The sequence below is a fragment of the Passer montanus genome, unplaced genomic scaffold (assembly GCF_014805655.1).
Source record: "Passer montanus isolate IOZ18808 unplaced genomic scaffold, ASM1480565v1 scaffold44, whole genome shotgun sequence".
NCBI classification, from domain to species: Eukaryota; Metazoa; Chordata; class Aves; order Passeriformes; family Passeridae; genus Passer; species Passer montanus.
Genome location: NW_024369262.1, coordinates 3,043,824 through 3,064,682, shown reverse-complemented (window position 1 = coordinate 3,064,682; position 20,859 = coordinate 3,043,824). Strand labels below are relative to the sequence as shown.

At 46.3% G+C, this 20,859-nt stretch overlaps 1 protein-coding gene across 1 annotated transcript in view; it reads left to right on the top strand.

Annotated features, from left to right (window-relative positions):
• Positions 1–95: 95 nt before the first annotated feature.
• The window catches only part of PHF12 (PHD finger protein 12), a 31,599-nt gene continuing 10,835 nt past the window's right edge, over positions 96–20,859 (top strand). The window contains exons 1-8 of the mRNA XM_039720516.1: positions 96–291; positions 611–792; positions 14,847–14,919; positions 16,462–16,849; positions 17,388–17,508; positions 18,468–18,600; positions 19,299–19,463; positions 20,051–20,212. Of these exons, the coding sequence (XP_039576450.1) occupies positions 226–291; positions 611–792; positions 14,847–14,919; positions 16,462–16,849; positions 17,388–17,508; positions 18,468–18,600; positions 19,299–19,463; positions 20,051–20,212 (1,290 nt within the window). The 5' untranslated portion in view covers positions 96–225. The remainder of the gene's footprint in view (positions 292–610; positions 793–14,846; positions 14,920–16,461; positions 16,850–17,387; positions 17,509–18,467; positions 18,601–19,298; positions 19,464–20,050; positions 20,213–20,859) is intronic.

Genomic DNA, 20,859 nt, shown 5'->3' with positions numbered 1-20,859 from the left:
ACAAAGCCCCGGGGGGGGGTTGGCGAGGGGCTTGGGTGGCCATGCGGGTGCGCCCCCCGCCCTCGCCCCCCGCCCAGCACAGGGCTGGTCCCCCCGCAACCCTCCCCCCCCGCTCCCCTCCCCGCCGCCTCGACGCGGAGCCGCCGCTGAGGGGCCGCCGCACGTCCCCGCCTCGCTCCCCTTCGCCGGGGGGGGGCCCTCGGGGCCGCTCTCTGGGCTGGATGAATGTGGGAGAAGATGGAGACCAAGACGATCGTCTACGACCTGGACACCTCCGGGGGGCTGATGGAGGTGAGGCCCGGGACGCGGCGAGGGGGGCCGGGCCCGGGGGGGCGGCGGGGCTGCAAGATGGCGAGGGAACCCCCCCAGCCCCGAGCCCCGTGGCCTTACAAGGAAGTGCGGAGGGACGGAGGCAGCTCGCCCGGCCCCCGGAGAGGCCCTGCCGGACACGGGGCGGGCGGGGCGGGCTCGGCCGGGGCGCTGTGCCCCCCGCCATCCCCTCCCGGAGGAGCCGGGGCCGCTGTCCCCCCGGCGGGCGCGGGGAGAAGGGCGCTGGGTCCGGGTCCGTGCAGCCCCTCAGAGCCCGCTCTGTCTGTGTGTGCATGTGCAGCAAATCCAGGCCCTCCTGGCTCCCCCCAAGAGCGAAGATGGGGAGAAGAAGAGCAGGAGGCCCGAGAAGGAGCCCAGGCGAAGTGGCAGGGCCACTAACCACGATAGCTGCGATAGCTGCAAGGAAGGAGGGGATCTGCTCTGCTGCGATCACTGCCCCGCCGCTTTCCACCTCCAGTGCTGGTAAGGCTTGGCGCTCTCTCCCTCCGGATCTGCCCACAGCACCTTCCCTCCGGCCGCTCCCGCTTCCCGTTAGGTCCCGGGGAGGGGGGGGACGCGGGGCCGGCTGGAGCAGACAGGAACAAAAAGGAGGTGCAAACCCCGCTGGGGTCCATCCCTCCTCAGACTAATCCACAGCGGCCGAGGTGAACCCTCCCCCGGCTGCTTTCTGGAGAGCTGGGGGTCCACCCTCGTCCTTTCTTTTTGTGCTGAGCAGCGGGCGAGAGGCCTGGAGGAGGAGCGAGGCCGCTGGCTGCGCGGCCTGCCTGCCTTGCTGCTGCCCCTGCCCGGCCTTTCGCCCTCCCCAGCGGGAAACTTCCCCACCTCACCCCTCTCCAGGGGTGTCTGGCTTGTGGGGGACCCTCCGGGGAGCCCTGGCTGGAGAGGGGGAAGCCCTGGTGGCGTCTCTGCACCAGGCCTGACGTTCCCAGCGCTTCCGTGCTGCTGCAGCTGCTGGGAATAATGGAGGTTGCTGTCTCTGTGTCTCCCTGCCTCACTGTTTACAATATGGCGACCTTCCTTTAAATTATATTTTTATTCTCAGCGCCATTTTGGCTGCATATATGACTTCCAAACCCTCGCGACACTCCCCACAGTATCTCAAACGTGAAAATACCTTCCCCGTGGAAAATCCAGGCCTCCAGACTTTAACGCTGGCCGGGTTTATTCCTTTCCCTCCTTTTTTCCCTTCCTCCTTGCTCTTCCGACCTGCTTGTCTCCTCCGTGGGGGTGTCTGCCGTGAGCTGGGGGGCTGCTGGGTGCTTTTGCTGGGAGTTGTGTGGCTTTGTTGATGAAGGCAGAGCTCTCTGCATGCAGATCCAGCTGCCGGCTGGGAATCGAGGTGCGTGTGGAAGCGGTGGCAGAGGGCTGCAGCAGGATGGGCTCTTGCTGCCTTCCCTCACAGCTTCCCAAGCTCTCCGGGCACAAAGCGACGCCACGCCAAAAGCGCCTCAACTTTCCGCCCCAAAGTTTTTCCTTTTTCTGCACCCGGAGCTGGGATGCATCCTGAAATCCCCCCTTTCAACAGTTGACACAGGCGGGCGGTTTGTGTTAAATTAGCACAGCCAGAGTGGATAATGGAGTGGAGGAGGGAGCGGGGCAAGTCAAACAGCTGGAGCTTGGGAGTACAGAGTATTCTTCCTTAGGGGAGATTTTTTAACCACATTCCTTTCTCTCTTTCATGCTTTGGAGCTTTGTTTGCCACCCTGTTACAGCTGTCTCCTCTGCGCTTTTTTTTCCCTCCCTCTGTTGTTTTTTTTTTTTTTTCCTTGCTTTTTTCTGATTTTCATTTGCTTGCTGGCTATTCTGCATTTCTATGCTAATTGAGGGTCTCAGAGCACTTATTAAAGTGGTTGCTGATAGCAGGGAAGCTGAGCGTGCGGTCACAGTCCTGTAGGGAGTGTCCCGTTAGCAGCGTGTAGCCAGGCAAACCCGACAATGCTGTAGCATGCAGCCATGACATCATCCCTCCTACCCTGAGGAAGTGCTACTGGTGGTAGTGCAGATCCTCTAATATTTACTAGCAGGATAGTAATTAGCATTATTTTTCATCCAGTGTCCTTGATGAGCTTTAATTTGAGGGTGGTTTTTTCCTTCTGCTGGGCATGGTTGCTTTCGGATGTATACTGAGCGTTCTCCCAGCGAGGCTGGAGCGATGGCTAGAACTTCACATTTTGGAATGCAAGAGCTGTGCCTAAGGCTGCAGAGTTAACTCTGAATCCTAGTTAAGTCTGAGACCACTTTGTGCATGCCTAAATTTCATGGCTTAATCTGGTGATGTTATTGTAGTTAGTGAGTGGGAAATAACCAGGTAAATCAGATACCTGTAAAGCTTTCGCTGTACCTGAATTAGCTGCATTATAATTGTACAAGAATTTGTATAAAAATTTTATAGAAAAATATATATGTATCTTTGGTTGAGTAGTTACTCTTCAGAATAGAAATGAAAGAGCAATTCTAAATATTCTCTTTCACCCCATTTGCTGCCTCTTCTGGGGTGTCTCAAGCGATCCTTTGACAGCAGCCCAGACCCTGCTGTGGGAGGTGGTGCAGTGTGGAAAGGCTTTGTCTCAAGGCCTCCAGCCTGGGCCTGGTTCTGCCTCCTTCCTCCTGGACCTTTGTCGGACCCTTGGCTATGGCCTTCAGGTGACCTAGGTTGTCTCAAAGGGATGCTCAGGTTTTGTTTTCATGTGTCTTCCCATTACCTCCTGTGTTTTGCTGAAAGTCAACTTCCGTTCTGGATATAAACTTAGGCATAAAGGCAGCACTTGCAACTTCCTTTCTGCCTCGTTTTTTTTTTTTATTTAAAGAATAGTAGCTGTAATGCAAGGCTTGGTTTAAGTCGCTTGAATAGTCCTGCTGGAGCACTCTGATTTGTGTCAACAGCTTACCTTTTCTCTGAATATTCATTGTGAGCTTTAGTACCAGGTTGAATTTATTATCAGTATAGCATAACAAAAAAAGTAGCTTTTAATTGGTCTGGGGTTTGTGATCTGTTGATTACAGCTGTAATCAGCTCCCATACAGCTGTATGGGAGAGGCCATATTATAAAAGAAAAGGATTTTTAGGGGTGTGATTGGCACAAGTCATGCAGTCAGCTGGAGACAAACCCAGCTCAGCTTCCCAGGAACTCATGTTGCTCCTTCCTGTGTAGAGAAGGTTCTTCTGTATCAAGTTGTTTAAGCCTGTAGGGAGGAAGTTGGCTTTGCTAGGTGTGTGACCCTCAAACTTCAGCAGTTTGCCTTAACTTCAGTTTGCACTTAAACCCGTTGTCCTGTGTGGAAAACAGAAGGCACTTGGCCAAAGCTCCCAAAACTTTCAGAGTCTGATAGTGTTACACATCTGAGGTGGTAAATAACAAGTTTTGTTGGTACACTGTGGAACAACTGCTCTCCTGAATTAATGTGGGTGGAAGTGACTTCCCAATTCACCTGTTGGGGTGTCAGCTTTCCCCACAACTCCATTTTGGAGTCCTAGTTCAGTGTAAAGCTGCTATGGGTGCTCTGAGAGGCCAGAGGATTCCAGCCTGGCTGCAGATAAACTGGCCTGGTGGGAGGGATACAGCAAAGTGTGAAATCCCTGCCAGATACTTAGTTTCAACATACTTGGATTAATATCAGGGTCAGGTGACTCTCTTCAGGTCTGAATTTACAGAGAGAGGTTTTTTGTGTCCCTAGTCATTCTTGAAAACAGGACATGGGATTTTTAGCTCTGAAGTTGGTGTCTGGTTCTGCTGTTTGCCCACAATCTGCTGCTTTGGGTAACTGTGCAGAGTGCATTTCCATCCTGATGTTCTGCCTCAGCCCAGGCCCCCAGGGATGGTGCACACTCCTTCTTTACATGATTGAAAACCAATTTTCCAGTGCTACTTCTATTCTTTCCCATTTATATCCTCCTCCTGGCAATGTGATTGTTAGAATTCCCTGTGTTTTCTTGAGCTTGTAGTAAACTTGATTCACATTGAAGCGGGTTTGCAAAGTGACTGATGTTGCAAATTCATTACGAAGGATTAGAAAGATCCCCGGGAGAGGAAAAGTTTAGTTAACAAGCTGGGGGAGGGGAGTGACAACAGGAGGGAGAACCAACACAGAACAGTTTTGTGTTTGTTTTTTTTCTCCCTCTTTTTGTTTTTTTAAAAAGTCTCCCTGCCCGAGTTTCTGGTTGGAGGAGCCCAAAAGCACAAACCTCGCTGAATGCTGCGGCTCAAGTCCCTCTTGTAAAATCTCATGCCGCTGGCTGTGCAGCTCTGCTGGCATGGCAGAGTGACCTCAGTCCCTTCAAGCTGACCAGTTACATAAACGACAGTGCCACTTTTGTGGCCCTGCTCAGCAAAAAGGTTCCTGGTAGCTGGGCTTCCTCACTGCTGTGCTGGGAGAAGTGTGTCGTGTCCATACCAGGGCCTGCTACCTCCATCAAACTTTTTGCAACACCTCCTTGTGTTTATATTTGCAGCGTTTGGCTCATTTCCCCTCCGGTTTGGCAGTCTTCACCCAAGTGCTGGTGTCGAAGAACAGGAGTGACAGAGCTGCAAAGTGCAGCAGAGGAAGTTAAACTAGAGTTTTGGTATTTTCTATGAGTCACATTGTTTTAGTGCTTCGAACAAAGAATGGAAAAAAGTTGTGTTTGGCTGGTAGGACATCGATAACTCTTTCCCCACCTTATTCAGTCTAAAATGCCTTGCTTTATCTTTGGCATTTGTTCTAGTTTTGGGTTTTTACATGAATATGCCCTCTGTGAGAGGAGAAAAACAATGGCCAGTCTATTGTCTCAGTTAATCCTTCCCTTAATGGTCATCTTGGGCTGCCTCGGGTGTTTCAGGTGAATCTTAGAATGGTCTGAGGCATCTCCTGCTGCAAGGAGTCGTGAGATGTCCAGGAAGGTGTTGGAGAGCCAAACTTCCTACCTAATAGTGGCTAGGAACAGGGTTTCAGTACATTGAATTACCTCACAGCTTCAAAAAAGCTTGTAGTTTTAGGTGAAGGAAGTTTTTATTGTGAGGCTTTCTGCTTGTTTGGGTTTTTTTAACAGTAAATGACTGGCAAACCCCTACTTTAATGTTTATGTAATTGCATACTGAAGGTCAGAGGAAGCTGTTCTGTTCCCAACATTTAAATGTATCCATCTTAACCGATACTTTGTTAAAATAATATTGGTTTAAGTATGTGCTTTTAAAAAAACACCAACTTTTGTTTTTATGTATCTCTGGTTCTGATATTTTGGGAGCCTTGGGGCCAGCCCGGGCTGGATCCTGAGGCAGGAGGAAGTGATTGCCCTGACTGGGTTTCTGGCAGCAGAGGGTCACTGCGTGTGCGCCTGCAGATGTGGTAACATGATCAGTCTTGGCAGCTCTGCTCAGCAAAGTTGTACCAATGAGATTTTTCACTCTCCTTATTTTGTCCTAAATCTCTCCGTGCAAAGGCAGATAAGGTCAGCCTAAATCTATGGACTTCAGCTGAGGGTTTCAGCAAATCATTCACAGTAAGAATTGGAGGAACTCGTGGTGGGGTGACTTGCAAACCACCGCTCTCACCTGCGTGTGTGGATGTTGCTTGTGTTAAACTGTGCGTGAGCAGATTTTGCACTGTGGGCAAGAACTGGGGATTTGGATTGAGCCGTGGGTCTCTGTGCAGTTCCCAACATCAGTGTGCAGTGGTAGGAGCATGGCTTTGGGATTCTAAAGTCGAGGATTGGAAGTTGAGGAGGAGGATGTTTATCTACTTAGCTTAGGCTTTGCCTTCAAGGCATGGCTGCTACTTGGACTGGTGTTACATCAAACACCTGCATTGTTCCACAGCTGTTTAAAATGGCACAGTGGGAGACGGTGAACAAGGAGAATTCTCCCTGGTTTCGTCCCTTGGCTTAAGAAAGTGCCAGTTTTATGTTGACCACGACTTGTGGAACTGAGAAATCCTTTTTTTGTGCTGCTGTGAGGTCCATTTTTGAGTTGACTCCTCAGGAGCAGGAGGCTGCAGCGAGGTGGGGTTCACTGCTTTGTTCCTGCTGCTCCAGAGCTGGTCTTTCCTGGTATGTCAGCCTGCAGGCATGACTCATGGGAGCCTTTCACAACATGGAAAGGTCTTCCCAGAGGAATTCCAGCTCCTCCAGGCATTTGCAAAGGAAATTCTTAATTGGATTAGATTCATAATACTAATCTGCTAATGACTGTTTGTTATGGAGATCTTGGCACTATCTTGTAAATATATTCACCTTCCTTTAGCTGCCTTATGTCTTTTTATCACATACAAGCTCAGTGTTGTTAAGATTGTACTGCCGCCAGCAGATCTGATAGTTGGGAATGGGGGACTACTGTGTTTATTACACAAGATCTTATAAAGCTCATAATTCTTTCCTCTCTCTCTCTCCATTTCTCCGTGTTGTTTAGGTGGGGTAGTGAAAGGGAAGCAGTGGTAATTGGCATGTCTGACATCCGGCTGTACTTCTCTTACCACGGGTGTGAAGGACACCCCGGGTGGGGAGTGCCTCTGTGCAGTTGTCAGTGACAGAACTGTGTATTTTTAGTAAGAATCAGGACCAAACAGGAATTCCACCCCTCGCCCCCCCCAAAAGGGCCTTTTTTGGGTTGTAGGTGCTGTTGTGGTGGTGTGAGGAACACCTGCAGGAGAGCAGGGCTCCTGTATTTCCCTGTGTAAGACAGAGTCAATTTGAAATTTCAGTTGTAACATCGATACTGAAACAGTTTTTCAACACTAACATAAATTCTTCCGTTTATTGACCCACACCAGTGGATGTTAAACTGCTTTTGTTGCTAGACTGACACCCTGGTACGTGTCAGGTTCTTGAGTTTTTCCTGTGCTCTGCAGCCTTTCTTAATCCTCAAGTCAGTAGCAAATTGCAGGAATCTGCTGTGGAGAAAGGGAGCAGAGTAGGAAGGAGGTGTATCTCCCTGAAAGCAAGTGTGACAGTCTGAATATTTAGGAAGTGCTGTCTGTTGGAATATAAATCATGTGAGAAGGATGTACCCATTTTGTTTTTTTAAACCAGTCAGGAAGTTCTCTTGGACTTGTGAAAATGCAAATGTATCTGGGGATATAACATGGCTTTGTTACAGGGGTATGAAAGAAGTGAGTGTAAGCAAAAAGCATCTTGCCACGTCAGGTTACTGGCTAGACTTGTGATTTTTGTGACACAGATTGTCAGAGCTGGCTTTTCCTTCTTACAGTAATCGATTTGTGCTGTCTCCAGCTCCACTGCTCACTAGATGTCTGCCCAGCTTCCTCGAAGGAACACTGCAGTATCCAGTAACTCTGTAAGCTGAGTAAAAATAGTGTTGTAGCTTCCCTTTAATAAAGGGGTTGACAGATACCAGTTGTAATGCAATCACATACCTTTTTAGGATATGGAGTAAATGTTCCCTGTAGCCAAAAATGAAGGGGGGAAAAGAGAAAAAAAAAGGTTGTATAATTCATTCTTCCCATTGGTGTATCAGATCTTGAGCACAAAAGGCAAAGAGCATCTCAGCCAGCTGGGGGGAATCGAGTGCCTGAACCCAACTCTAACCCATTTCTGCTGACGTCTGCTCTGCACGATCACTGGAAGCAAACTAGATGGAGCTGGAGATTACTGACTTTGAACCCTGCAGAAAGCACTGGCCTGAGGATACAATTTAGCAGGCTGAAAACCCCATGCTGAATTTCTGGCAAGCACTAGTGATTGGTGTGAAACACCTGCCTGTACAGCTTCTGACTTTGGGCACGACATCATGTGAACTTCCCAGTGATCTCTGTCTAGAATAGCAACAGGAGCAAGATATGAAGGTGATCTGGAAAAGGCAGAAAAGAATGTATGCCCTGCTCTAAGGATTTTTTGTTGGTTTTTTTTTTTGGTGGATATTTCTGTCTCTGTTCTTTTTTCTCTCTTCCCCAGCGTTCTTGGGAAAGCCTAGTCCACATGTAGATGTCAGAATTACACCTCGCTTGTGCCTGTGTGAAGACAAATTCATGCTTTTGCTTTTATGGGTCTGCCCTTCATCCTCTTCTGATGTGCTTCTTTCCTTTTTTCCACCTTATTGCTGCTGTCCTTTCACCCCTGTCTCCTTTGAACACGTTCTGTATGGCTGGGGCTGAATGTGTTCACTTCTCAGAAACCTCTCAGACCTGTGTTTTGATTATTTTTTTTCCCACCAGAGATGTCTCTTCATTTATTGTTCTTTAAAGACAGAATTGGATGAAGTGATTCTCACCAGGGCTGTGTTGTTCCTCAGCCTCCTTTCTTTTCCCTGATGCTGCCCTATGTGTCATCCTGCTTTGAGAAGATGACTTCTAATCTGTTAAGAAGATGGTGCTGCAAAGACCTGAACACTTAATAATGAACCTGGACATTGAATTCAGGCTATTGTTACTATTGTCTGCTGCACAGGCATGAGTGATGCCTGGGAAAGAAACAGGAGTCAGGATGTGCAAAATGTCTGAATTTCTGTGTCTGACCCACATTTTTCAAAGTCAACAATTCTTCTGTCAACTTCCATGGTTTCTACTTATAAATACAAAGCTGGATGGTTCCCTGGGCAAATATGTCTCAAATATCAGAGTTCATAACCACTCAAACTAATTAAAAAATAATAATCAAAAGCCCTCACTGGTGTTCTAGTGGCACTATACACTCTTTAATACATATTTGTTTTTATATATGTATGTGTTTACCTATGTGTGGAAATTTGGTATCTTAGAAAACAATACTTCCTTTAATTTTTTGTCAGCTGGACATTAATGAGGGTAATAACTAACAGGTTGTCTAGGGAATGGTCTCTGTGGGCCAGGTTCTTTCTATAAATAGAGGTAACTAATTACATCAGGTGATCACATGTTTACATGCAGCTTATCCAGTTTATTGGGCCCTCCTGCTCATCAGGTTGGAGGCAAAAAAGTTCTGCTTCGTGTCTTGGAGAATCTTCCCTGATTGCCCATGAACTTCAGGATTGCCTGTGCACGAGGGCACAGGAGGAGGCAGGAAGGGAGCTGAGGTAAGGTAGACAAACACCCTGCTTCCATGAGGTTCTCTTCCCAGGATGGGAGTAGCAGGAGTGGTTTGATGGATTCAAGTAAATAAGTTCATTGGCATTGAAATTCACAGAATACTCACAAAATTTATGATACACGCATGAAATGGTACCTGGTTCTTAGGAGCAGGGTGGTGCTGCTGCCAGAGGCTGGGATTGCTGGCCAAGCCCTTGAAATGTTGAACACACTGGCAGGTCTGGATAGTAAAAATCAGCACACACTGAAGGGAATTTTGGGATCTGGCATACCCAGCAAAGCTGCTACTTAAACCTTGAAGAGTTAAAGTCTTCCTCCACTCTTGTAGCATCATGTAGATTATGTAGTGTAGCTTTATTTTTTCATTGGATACATCTTATTCTTTGCTGTCTGCCATATAATGGTGTTTTAATCCTGCTTCTATTTTCTGTCTGTTGCTGAACCCTTATTTCCAGCTCTGGCCATGCTGTTGGAAAGATGCACACTAAGCACATGCAGCGTTCCAGATGATGGGATAATTGGTGACCTGTGAAACAGTCACTTGGGTTCCCTTCCTTGCATAGTGGCAGCCAAAATAATCATGTCCTGACCTGTTTGGTGGTGTCCAGGAGTCCTTGCTGGATGTTGCTAATTTAGAACTTCTTATGACCATGCTCAAGACTTTCACTTCAGTGTAAAAAAAGTTATGCTGTGTGCTGTCAAGCTTTTTTCACAGGTTCCCTCAGGAGTTGTTGCATCACAGGTGGAAGTATAGTGGGTGATGCTCTGTAGTTAATGTGAATTGTGCTTCTGGCTTAAAATAGGTATAACTTATAAACAGTGTGAGCCTAACTGAGGCCAGAAAGTTGCTGAAACTGTTATTTTTAATGTGATCAGGTCATGCTTAGAGATGAGTAAAGAACAAAAATTATGCTGGGCTTTTCTGAAGTTTGGTGGTCTCTGCATTGGTGCTTGAGAAATCTTTGTCTTTTCCTGGAAGATTCTTGTTGTACAGCTGAGTGTCACAATTTATCCATGTCAATGAGCAGAACTTGGAGACTTCACTGAATAATTTGAGGAATAACAGTGGAGGAGAGGAGGGAGCTGATAGTTTTCCTAATAACCACCTCTGAGGTAATTGAAATCTGACTTCTGTCTTCAGGAGCTTTGTGTTGATGCAATAGTAAAAGAGGAAGGTGAGGGAGTTGCAATGGGGAGGAACTTGCTGCAGGCTGCAGCTGTTGGCTTGTTTGGTGTGGTTTTCTTCTGTCTAAGGTAGAGGCTCAGGGTTCCAGGTGTCCTCCTCCAGCGGGGTTTGGGAGCAGCCGTGAGCAGAAGTATGTAACTTGGGCACAGTAAAAATGTTCCAAAAAGCTGAATTTGTAAATGATGCAACTTTCCCTGTTCTCAATGGGGCTCTTGTAATGCCCTGACAGTGAGGTTGGTTTCCTGGTTTGTTTTAGCTGCCATTGAGGCCCTGCTGTAGGAAGCCAGGGAGCCTTGTTCTTTATGAAGCTGCTAGAACAGCTGTAGCTCTATCCATCATAGGGATAAATAGGAGTCCCATAGAAGAGTTGAAAGCCTTCTTCCCTTATCTGGCAAACATATCTAGCATCCTTCATTATCATCCTGTCACTGAGTCTTGGTCAGTTAAGTTTCCTGAGAAGGAAAAAATGTGTTTGCCTACATTTTTTCATGGTGTTACTATTTTTCCTCTGCATAGGAAAAAAAAATATTTTATGTCCAGTTGTTGAAAACAACTGACGTGAAAGAGGAGTTATTGAAGAAAGCTTCAGCAGGCACTGGTTTGTTTTCCTGCCACCATTATCCCAGCTGGTAGCTGGCTGTATCCTGGTGGGTCCAAAAGTAGTGTCAACGTGCCTTTGACGCAAGATGGCCAGGAATGCAGTGTGTAAATAACCTCAGGTCTGCTTATAACTGGTTCCTTTGAGAGCTACGGCCCAGTTTGTATTGGAGAAGGTGCCATTCCTTGGAGCACTTGTTTACCTATTTATTGAGGTCAGCAAAGTGAGGAGTAATTACAGGATTTAGACTTGACAACAGGCTTCTGATGTATGAGAGCCCCAGAGTGTGAAATTGAAAAGCTAAGTGGCTTGATGCTATTGTTTGCTTGATAAAAACTCCTAATACGCTCTTGAAGATTTTTTTACTTTGTCATAGCCATTTAAGTTTTATTTAAGGGATAGAGCATTGCATTCTGGCCATGGCAGAGCAATGCTTGACAATGCATCTGATAGGAATTTCAGGAGATAGTTAACTTTCTGAGAAAAAGCTATGAGACAGATATTATATGGCAAGTGACTTCGTAGGCAGTGTGGTGGTTTTTGACTAGACAGTGATAAACATCTCCTTTAATTTTCAGAGGCTTTGTATGAGTTAGTCTTCCAGGTGTTTTTAAGTCAGCCTGTGTTTTTCAGAGCTGTCTTTGTTTTAAATGCAGAAACACATTCTGCTGAGCAGGTTTGATTTGGGTCACACCAAACCCCCCAGGTAAACAGCAGAGGCCACCACTCTTGTCTGTGATGACAGAAGGGGAAACTTTCTGAAATGAAGGATTAGTGAAAATGTACTGAAAAGTGCAACTGACTGGTGTGTAGTTGAAAGGAGATGTGTTGTAACCGAAGATAAAGTGGGAGCTGTACAATTCCAGGTCCTGTTGGCAGCAAACACTGGCGGCTGGAGCTGTGCATGCTAATGAACCCATGAAAGATAGGGAGAAAAGGGCCGTGGTGCTCCTGCCAAAGTGCTAATTCTTACCTTGCTTATGAAGATCAAGTATCTTGCTCAGATTTAAAAATCCGTTTCTTTTATGCTTACAGTAAAAGGTTGAAGAATGTGGTCATACCTAGTCAATTAAAACAGCATTCTTTAGCTCTTCCCTGGCTTTCTGCTGAGACCCAGGCAGTGCTCTCTGCTTGCTGCGAGGCCAGCAGTGCAGGAGCAGGCTTCATCAGTCTTTGTTAGCATGGTGAGCTGCGTTGATGAACAGTTCATTAACCAGGAGAGGCAGAATCAGTCTTTTAATACACTTGCTATCGCAGCTTGGCCCTGACAGTGAGCAGAAAACCTCAGGAGGCTTGTCTGAGCACTAAAACCTTTCTGCTGCTCTGAAACGAATCTTTTCCCCTCCTTCCACAGGCCTTTGAGTAGCAGCATTCATTAAAATGCTTCTTTAATAGTACGGCGTATGTAGGATTTCATGGTTCAAACCCAGCAAATGGGACAATAACATACACACTTGCAGAAGAAACCTGTTCTGACTCTTCCAGGCACCTCTCAAGGCTCACTGTGGTATTAATTGTTTCATTGTAAAATGCGTAAGATTGAGGTAACAGTTAAAACAAATAACCGGAGGCATCTGGCAGCGTGTGGATCCCTGGCACGCCGCACGGCGGAATGGGGCAGACGTGTTCCCAGCAGTCCAGGCACGCTCGTCGGGAGCTTCAGAGGGTGAAATTTCACTAGGAACAAATCAAAGTCTGTGGTTTTTTTTGCCCTGGGGTGTTGGGAGGGGAGAGGGGAATGGGCCACATGAATCCATACTTGCTGCAGATGCAGATCTAAGAGCTTGTTTTCTAGCAAGAGTAAAACCTGAGCTGTTGCAGGATGCACCTTAGGATTCAGCTTGGATTTATGCTGCAGCAAGCACACGGGGATCATTTGTTACTCTCCTCCTTCCACCCCCCTTCCCTGCTTCTGTTAGCAAAAGATTCGTTTGGGGCAGGGAGCTACTGCTTCATCCAAGCATTTGAGGTGAAGCAGCCAGTAGTGGAGGCTTTGGTGCTCTCATCTAGAGCCTGATCTCTTGTTCATCCAAGCCCTCCAGGAAATGAGAAACATAAGCTGCAGGTATGTCAGTGCATATATGCAGAGCGCTGCGTTTCTGGAGCGCCTGGAACACGGAGGCCTCTGAAACCCTGCACTCCTCCTCAAAATGGCTGCCAGATGTGTTGGCTCTACTGAATTCCCCGGAGCCTGACACCAGAAATGCTGAGGTTATTACCAGCTTGGCTCTTGCTGTGTTCTTCTTCAGTCTTCCAGGCACAGTGTTGCAAGAGGGAGTGTGACCCCGGATGGCTGCAGTACCTGCAGAGGCAGTCGCTGGCACACGGGCCAGCTCGGGGCAAGGCTCGCCGGGACTCTGTTTAAACAAAGGAAGTGTGTTTGTTTTCACAGTCCGGGCTTGGGAGCCTGGGCTGGGATCCTGTGCCATTTCCCTGTGCTAGGAGCAAGATTCTCGAGGAAGACAGACTCTCCCTTTGCTGCAAAGCACAGCTCTTCCTGGCCAGCAAGTATGCATCTTATCCTCCCTGGCTTGTCAGGGCTGGAGACTGGAAAACTTAACTCAGATTTGGTTTGGTATTTGTAGGTGCAATAAACAGTGTAGAGATTCCTGCCATGAACCAACATCTAGCTTCCCATGCTTGTGTGGCTTTCTTGGGCCAGCCTTATAAGCTACTGTACTTCTTGATCCCATTGTAACCCAGTCAGTCCCAGTGGATCCTTGAAATCTGTTTCCCAGTCAGTGGGATCCTTCCAGATCCTGTGGTAGTGCATCCGTGTGTTCAGCACAAGAGAGCAGACTTGCTAAGAGCTGCCTCTAGCAAAACTCAGGAGAACTTTTAGAAGTATTATGTTAAGCCACACTGCATGGTAAATGGCTGGGTTTTGCCAGCAGGTACATTTTCCCTGCCACACTCAGCAGTTTGCTCAAATAACAAATCTTAATGATAAAGAGGTGTTGGAAAGTACTTGAGTTAGTAGTAGGATCTGTAAGGAAAATGTATCATCTAACATATGCTGCTCTGCCTTTTACTGAGGAAAAGTGTTTCTCAAAATAGTCCTCCTTACTCCTTAGTCTAATTTGCTTTGGTTTATTTCTAGCATCAAAATGAGAATGTCATTTCACTGTGATACAGCTTTTATAGTAAGTGCAGATCCATGTGAGTAGGATGTATCCTGTGCTTCGTAGCCAAGGCAAGCTGGATATGGTGACACTTGTAAGAGTATTTGGGTTGTCTTAAGATAGAAGGTGGTTTCTACCATTAAGTAAGTGTGCCCAGGGATGGAGTACATGGGAGGTGGTGGGTAAACCTCATGGCAGCTCGTTCAGTTGGACTCACTGCAAATTCAAGGGATGGAAATGCCTGGATGTATGACTGTGCTTGCTGCACAGGAATCTGTGTAGTCTCACATGGACTAATCAAGTTATTTAAGGAGGTGTGGTGTTTGGGGGGGAGTATGTGTGTGGCACACCAGTGAATCTTCCATTTATCTTTGCTGTTCAAGTCTGAGAGTGCTCTGAAACCGTGGAGCTGAGATGGGTGTCATGGAAGACTGGCTTCTTGGAGGTGTCTGGCTAAGTGGATGTATGGGAGAGCGAATCCAGGGAGCTTCACCATAAATTAAAGGAAGTGCCTGGGAGTGGAACTGCAGAGCTGCCCTGACTCTGGCTGTGTACGTGAGAAGAGTTCCAGAGATGACAGTAAATAACAGTAAAGCTTTGCTTTGTGTTTCTCTTGTAGCAACCCTCCGCTCAGCGAGGAGATGCTGCCGCCGGGGGAGTGGATGTGCCACCGCTGCACCGTGCGCCGCAAGGTAAAGCCTCTCGGGACAGACACAATCCCTGCCCTTCCAAATGGCCCTCTGAAACCTGAATCCTGTGGTTTATACCTGCCTCTCCCTTCATGTGTGCTTAGACAACCAGAGCTGCTTCTTTGTGCTCATGTTTGCAAAGGGCTTTGTTAGGAAAGGGCTTAAAGAAACCTTGGTGAGACCCTTAGGATATTTTAACCTCACTACTAGGAAGTAAAACTGAAGTGCCTGATACCTTCTTGTCAATCTGTACCTTTTAAACTGTTTTCCTTCCCCCCATTTCTGGAAAGGAGGGAGAGCTGAGGCACAGAGGAAATGGGAATGGCTCCTGTGCTTGAGGAGGTGAGCTGTCTACAGGCAGAATGGCAGTCACATTAATACAGCTTTGCCATCAGGGCTCTGATTCTACTTAATATGTGTTTTTTAGAAGAGTGACTTCACAGCAGTTGTACATCAGCAGAGGGTGAAATCACAGTGAGTTATGATTTCCTGGGCTGTTGAACAGGATGGGAAGGAGATGATTGGGCAATATTGTAGCTTGTCTTTTTTTTTTTGCCTTGATGCTCTTTCTCCAGGAAGCTGTCTTGCACAATGTAAACATCTTATTGCTGTGACCACGTAGGGCTGCATAGCAGAGGGTTTAGAAACTGCACCAAGCTATCTAGCAACTGTTCCCTTGAAGTGACACCCAAAACAGATTGGAAGAAAACTGTGTGCTCAGCCTTTTGTTCATGAAGTGATTGCCTTGTTATGTTTCCAGGGCACTGTTCAGCCATCTGCCAACAATAGAAATGAAGGTCACAAATCAAAAAACAAATAATAAAGTAAAAAGAGAGAGAAAAGGAGAAAATACCCAACTTTTCTATATTAAAAATTGCCTGAAAACACTTTGCTCCCTTTGCAGACCATGTTAGTGATGGAGTAGATTGGTTCCTCCATATGGGTGATGCTGGAACAGTGCACAGTTGCCCATCCCAGGCCATACAACATCTCCTTCTGTTGCAAAATGGATCTTGTGGTGATGGCAATCTATAGTTTTCCTCTGCTGCATCTTGTTCAAGATTCCTGTCATCAGGAGATAGCAGAGTTTTGTTTGTATGTTGTGCTTGTATTCTCAAGCTGACCTTCTCAGCCTCTGATGGGTTTGTATGCAGTGCCAGGGTTAGTAAAGTGCATCAACAGTGAACAGTTTGCTGTAGAGTTTCTCAGTGTTGGTAGCAAAGTAAACACTTGTCTGATTTTCAGATGTTTAGGACTAGATGCTGTGAAATGTTGTCCTGATCTGGACTCAAGTATAGCTGCCCTGAAAGGAGAGACACATGGTAATGTTCTTCCCCACGCTTGGTTCTCCTCAGCTGTTCTGTCACCTGTACCTTAGCTGCCATCAGACTGTTCTTGATCGAGGCTCTAATGACTGCAAGGGGGAAGTTGTAGTGCGTGGCTCAAGCGTTTTCAGATGCTGTTTGTCTTCAATCACATATTTGTCAAGGTTGATGTGCTTTGTTTGTGGCCTCCATGATAAGCCTGCCTATTCATGTCGTGCAGAAGCGAGAACAGAAGAAAGAGCTGGGGCAGGTAAATGGATTGGTGGACAAATCTGGGAAAAGGACCACCTCCCCCACCAGTGACGCAGACCTGTTGGACAGGTCTAGCAGCAGCATCAGGGCTAATGCGCATGCCAGGATCTTGGAAAGGAGAGCGAGCCGGCCTGGCACTCCCACATCCAATGCCAGCACCGAGACCCCCAACTCAGAGCAGAATGATGTCGATGAGGACATAATTGACGTGGATGATGACTCTGCCATTGCAGAAATGGACTGTGGGCAGCCCCAGCTGAAGCGACCCTTTGAGCTTCTTATTGCTGCTGCCATGGAAAGGAACCCAACGCAGTTCCAGCTGCCGAATGAACTGACCTGCACCACAGCACTTCCAGGTGAGCAGGGCCTTGTCTGCTGTAGTGAAGATGTCTGCAGTTGCATCCTGCTGCCATCTTTCCTCTTTTCCCTCCTGACTCTGTGACAGTTGTGGCTCCAGTGGTGCTCGCTGGTGAAAGCAGAGGTGCTTCTGGCTCTCCTCCAGCTGCCTAGCAGCAGGTGCTTTCCAAATCTGTGGGGACACTGCAACTACACATCATGTCCATCAGAACTTGTGCTGGATGCTTGTTGATCTCACCTTAGACTAGATCATCAATATGAAAAAAAAATCAGTTGTCAAAATACTTGATTTTGATTTATGATGCAGTAATATAGTAACAAAGTAGTGACTAAATGTATAGGGTGTCACTGAAAGTACTAAGTGTGAAATATATCTGCCTTTAAAGACAGTCTCTGTCACTTAAGGCTAGATTTAGTGGTTGATAGAGGTTCCTTAAGCAGCAATCTTTGACTTTTCTGAGATGATTATATGTATCTACCAGAAGGCAAACCTCTGCTATGTGGATAACACAAAGCTTTCTAAAATTTCCTTTTCAGGTACTAGTAAGAGGAGGAGAAAGGAAGAAACCACAGGAAAGAATGTCAAGAAAGCACAACACGAGTTAGACCACAATGGTTTGGTTCCCTTGCCGGTGAAGGTCTGCTTCACATGCAACAGGTACTTGTCCTTCCAGGGAAGCTGTTCAGTGTGGCTGCAGCCTTCACAGGAGCAAAGTTCTTGCTGAAAAAAGTAGATTACCTGTTTCCTTTTCCATTCTACATTACTTACAATCCTCTAAACAAATGGGAGAATATTCATCTTTGCTAAATAACAGGTGTTCACCACAGCAAGTGTAGGTCCAGCTGTAAAGGGCTCTGAAATGTAGCCTGAAGATTGACAAGATTGAGCCATCTTGTCTTCAGTGTTTTTCTGCAAAGAAATATTCTGAAGTAATGGTGGTTTAGTAAATGGTGATGTTTGTTTATGGTTTGTGAAGGAAGTGTGTAAGGAGGTGACCTTTAGGAAATAGAAATCTACTGAGAGATTTATAAGCCCAAGGCAAATAGGAATATTGTGCTGAAATTGTAAATCTGAAAACCAGTACAAAATACTGATGGGTTTTGTAACACTGCATAAAAAAATGCATAGATCAATCCCAATTGAAAATGTCAGTGAAAATGAAACCTTTATTTCAGAAACCCAGTCAGAGTGAATTTCTCAAAGTGGAATGGAGATTCAGGTGGGCTTTTGTGGAGAACAACTGATGACTTTGTCATAGAGCAAAGGCTTTGTTAAAGCCTGGGGATTCAGGTGTAGTTGTTTTTCTGGTGTTTGAGACTTGTTCTGAGAACATCTTGTTGATGTACACGTCCCAGCATCACACATAATTCCTCTAAGGAAACTTGAAATTACCTAAATCTGAGATTTCCTTTTGATCTCTGAATTTTCCTTCAAATAAAGGCTTTTGCCTTGAGTGGATCTTAAAGAAGGTCTATACAGATCAAGTTACAAATCAGAAATCCTACTTTTTGTTGCAAACAACAGTGTAGAGGATAAACTGAAGTGGTCAGCCAAGCTTGCCCAAATGTTCTATTTATACTCTGTACAGGGAATAAGATTTGGCTCTCTCTTCTCAGGAGCTGCAGAGTGGCACCTCTAATCCAGTGTGATTATTGCCCACTCCTGTTCCACATGGATTGTCTGGAGCCACCGCTTACTGCCATGCCTCTGGGTAGATGGATGTGCCCAAATCACATAGAACACGTGGTGGTAAGCAGGACTATGATTGCAGTATGGTAACCGGATGCTGGAGTGGAACCTGGCAGGTCCATTAAAGGACAAAGCACAACAAATGTAAAACAGCTTCTGAGCTCTTATTGCTCCCTGTAACGCTTGTAAAGCTCCTGCTGCAAGCAACGCACTCTCCAAAGGAATGTGATGCTGCTCTCTGCAATAAGATATAAAGATGGGGGAACTCCTTCCTGTAACTGAAGCTGACAGCTCAGATTGTGGCTCACTGACAGCATGTCTAGTTTTTGACTGGACTCTTTAAGATCTAGATGAGCTTCCAGAACTGGGATACAAAGCAGCACAGTGCTACAAATAGGGGAAGTAATTCTTTGCATGCTTAACCCAAAAAAGTTTCATTCCAAGAGGGAGTTTTCATTTTTGGAAAAGCAGTGTACTTGAGACTTAAATACTCAGGAAACAGGGGGCTGAAACAAAGAGCTTTTTCCCAGACAAACTGCTTCTGAGAGCATTGATACTTCTTAGTCGGCCTCTAAATGCTTTTGTATTCATCTCCAGCAATGTGCCCTTTAACAGAAATGGTTAGTGCTGCAGGAAACAAATAGTCTAAAGCTGAGCTGATGCTGTACTGCCAGTGCTACGAGGCATTATGAAAGTCTTAGGGTGCCTTAGAGTGACCTGCAGATCCCTAACTCCTGTGGCATTATCTGATCACCCAGCTGAACCAGAAGAACTTGACCCTGAGTAATCGGTGCCGAGTATTTGACCGGTTCCAGGACACCATATCTCAGCATGTTGTCAAAGTGGATTTCTTAAACCGAATCCATAAGAAACACCCTCCGAATCGCAGAGTTCTTCAGTCAGTGAAGAGGAAAGGTCTGAAGGTATGTGTAACAAGTAGTGCTGGGTGAAAACCCCTGTGTATGTGTTTTAGTTTGGAAGGGAAACCAGTATAATCCTTGGGGCAGGAGGAAGAAGACAGAGTCTGAGTGATTGTGTTGGTGAGAGATCTGGGAGTCAGCACTCACTACCTGTAGGAATATGATTTCTTTCCTTCAACTATAAGGCTCAATTGGTACAAGTAAGCACTTAAATCTGGCACAAGCATAAAAAGTACAACACAAAATTTCCTGAAGGTGGCCCTACAGTCAGATTTGGGGCTCTGTTTGTTTGTAGGATGCCTGAAAACTGCCATACAGACTTCCCTTGGCTGTTTTTTCATGACTTCTCTTATGCTCTAGCCACCATGTTGTACCAAAGTCATGCCTGACCTAAGGGAATAAAACCTATTAATTTCAGCATGGCTACATCAATTTAAAGTACTCAGTCCTTGATACTTCCAATGTATCTGCAGGGTTCCTTTGGGTGAGAAAGCAGCAAATGCAAAGTTTAGTGCTGATCAAGCACTTGGTTTAACTAGTCATTCTTAAATAATTGTTCTCATGTGTGATCTTCTTTCTCCACAATGCAGGTTCCCGATGCTATAAAGTCCCAGTACCGGCTTCCACCCCCGTTACTCGCGCCTGCAGCAATCAGAGATGGCGAGCTGATCTGTAACGGGATCCCTGAGGAACCCTTGCAGAAGCACCTTTTGAACACTGAGCACTTAGCCAGCCAGACAGAACAACAGGAGGTAAATTAAGTCAAATGCTTGGACTCTGTGCGTGTAGTTGCTTTGGTACAAAGATCCCCTTCCACTTCAGTCGTGATGGAGCAGTTGTCTAGGAAACCAATCTCAAGCTTGTGTGTGAAGGTGATAGCTTGTCTTGTCTCTGACACCTTTGTGCATTAAAACTTCACTTTGACTTTCCAGGTGAGATGTAAAATTCCTCATTTGACACTTCAGGGAAGTGGTGCAATAGTCCTCTGGCCTTAAGAGTGGAGTCGAGGGCCTTCTGTCTAGACGTCATCTTTATTTCGTGGCTGAGGGGAAATACTTTGCACTTTGATTATGTAAGGCTGCTCTCTGACACGTTTATTTATAAGTTAACGTCCCTTTTCTGGGTCGCTTTTTATTGCAGATGGAATTGGGCATGTAAATCAAGGTCAAATGAGTGTTTAAATCTTGTATGAAACTTCTGGCCAGATTCCACAGTGTAAAGGCATGTTAAGTTGCTATCAGTGGAGAAATCAAGTCCTTCTTTTAGCACAGACAAGCTTCTTTTATGTGACAGGTGCACATCCACCATGGAGCCTAAAACTTAGAATAAATCTTTTGGTCTTCCTCCACTTTGTGTAAAAGGAAAGTGCTCTCCACCCCAGCTTTCTACTTCCTATACC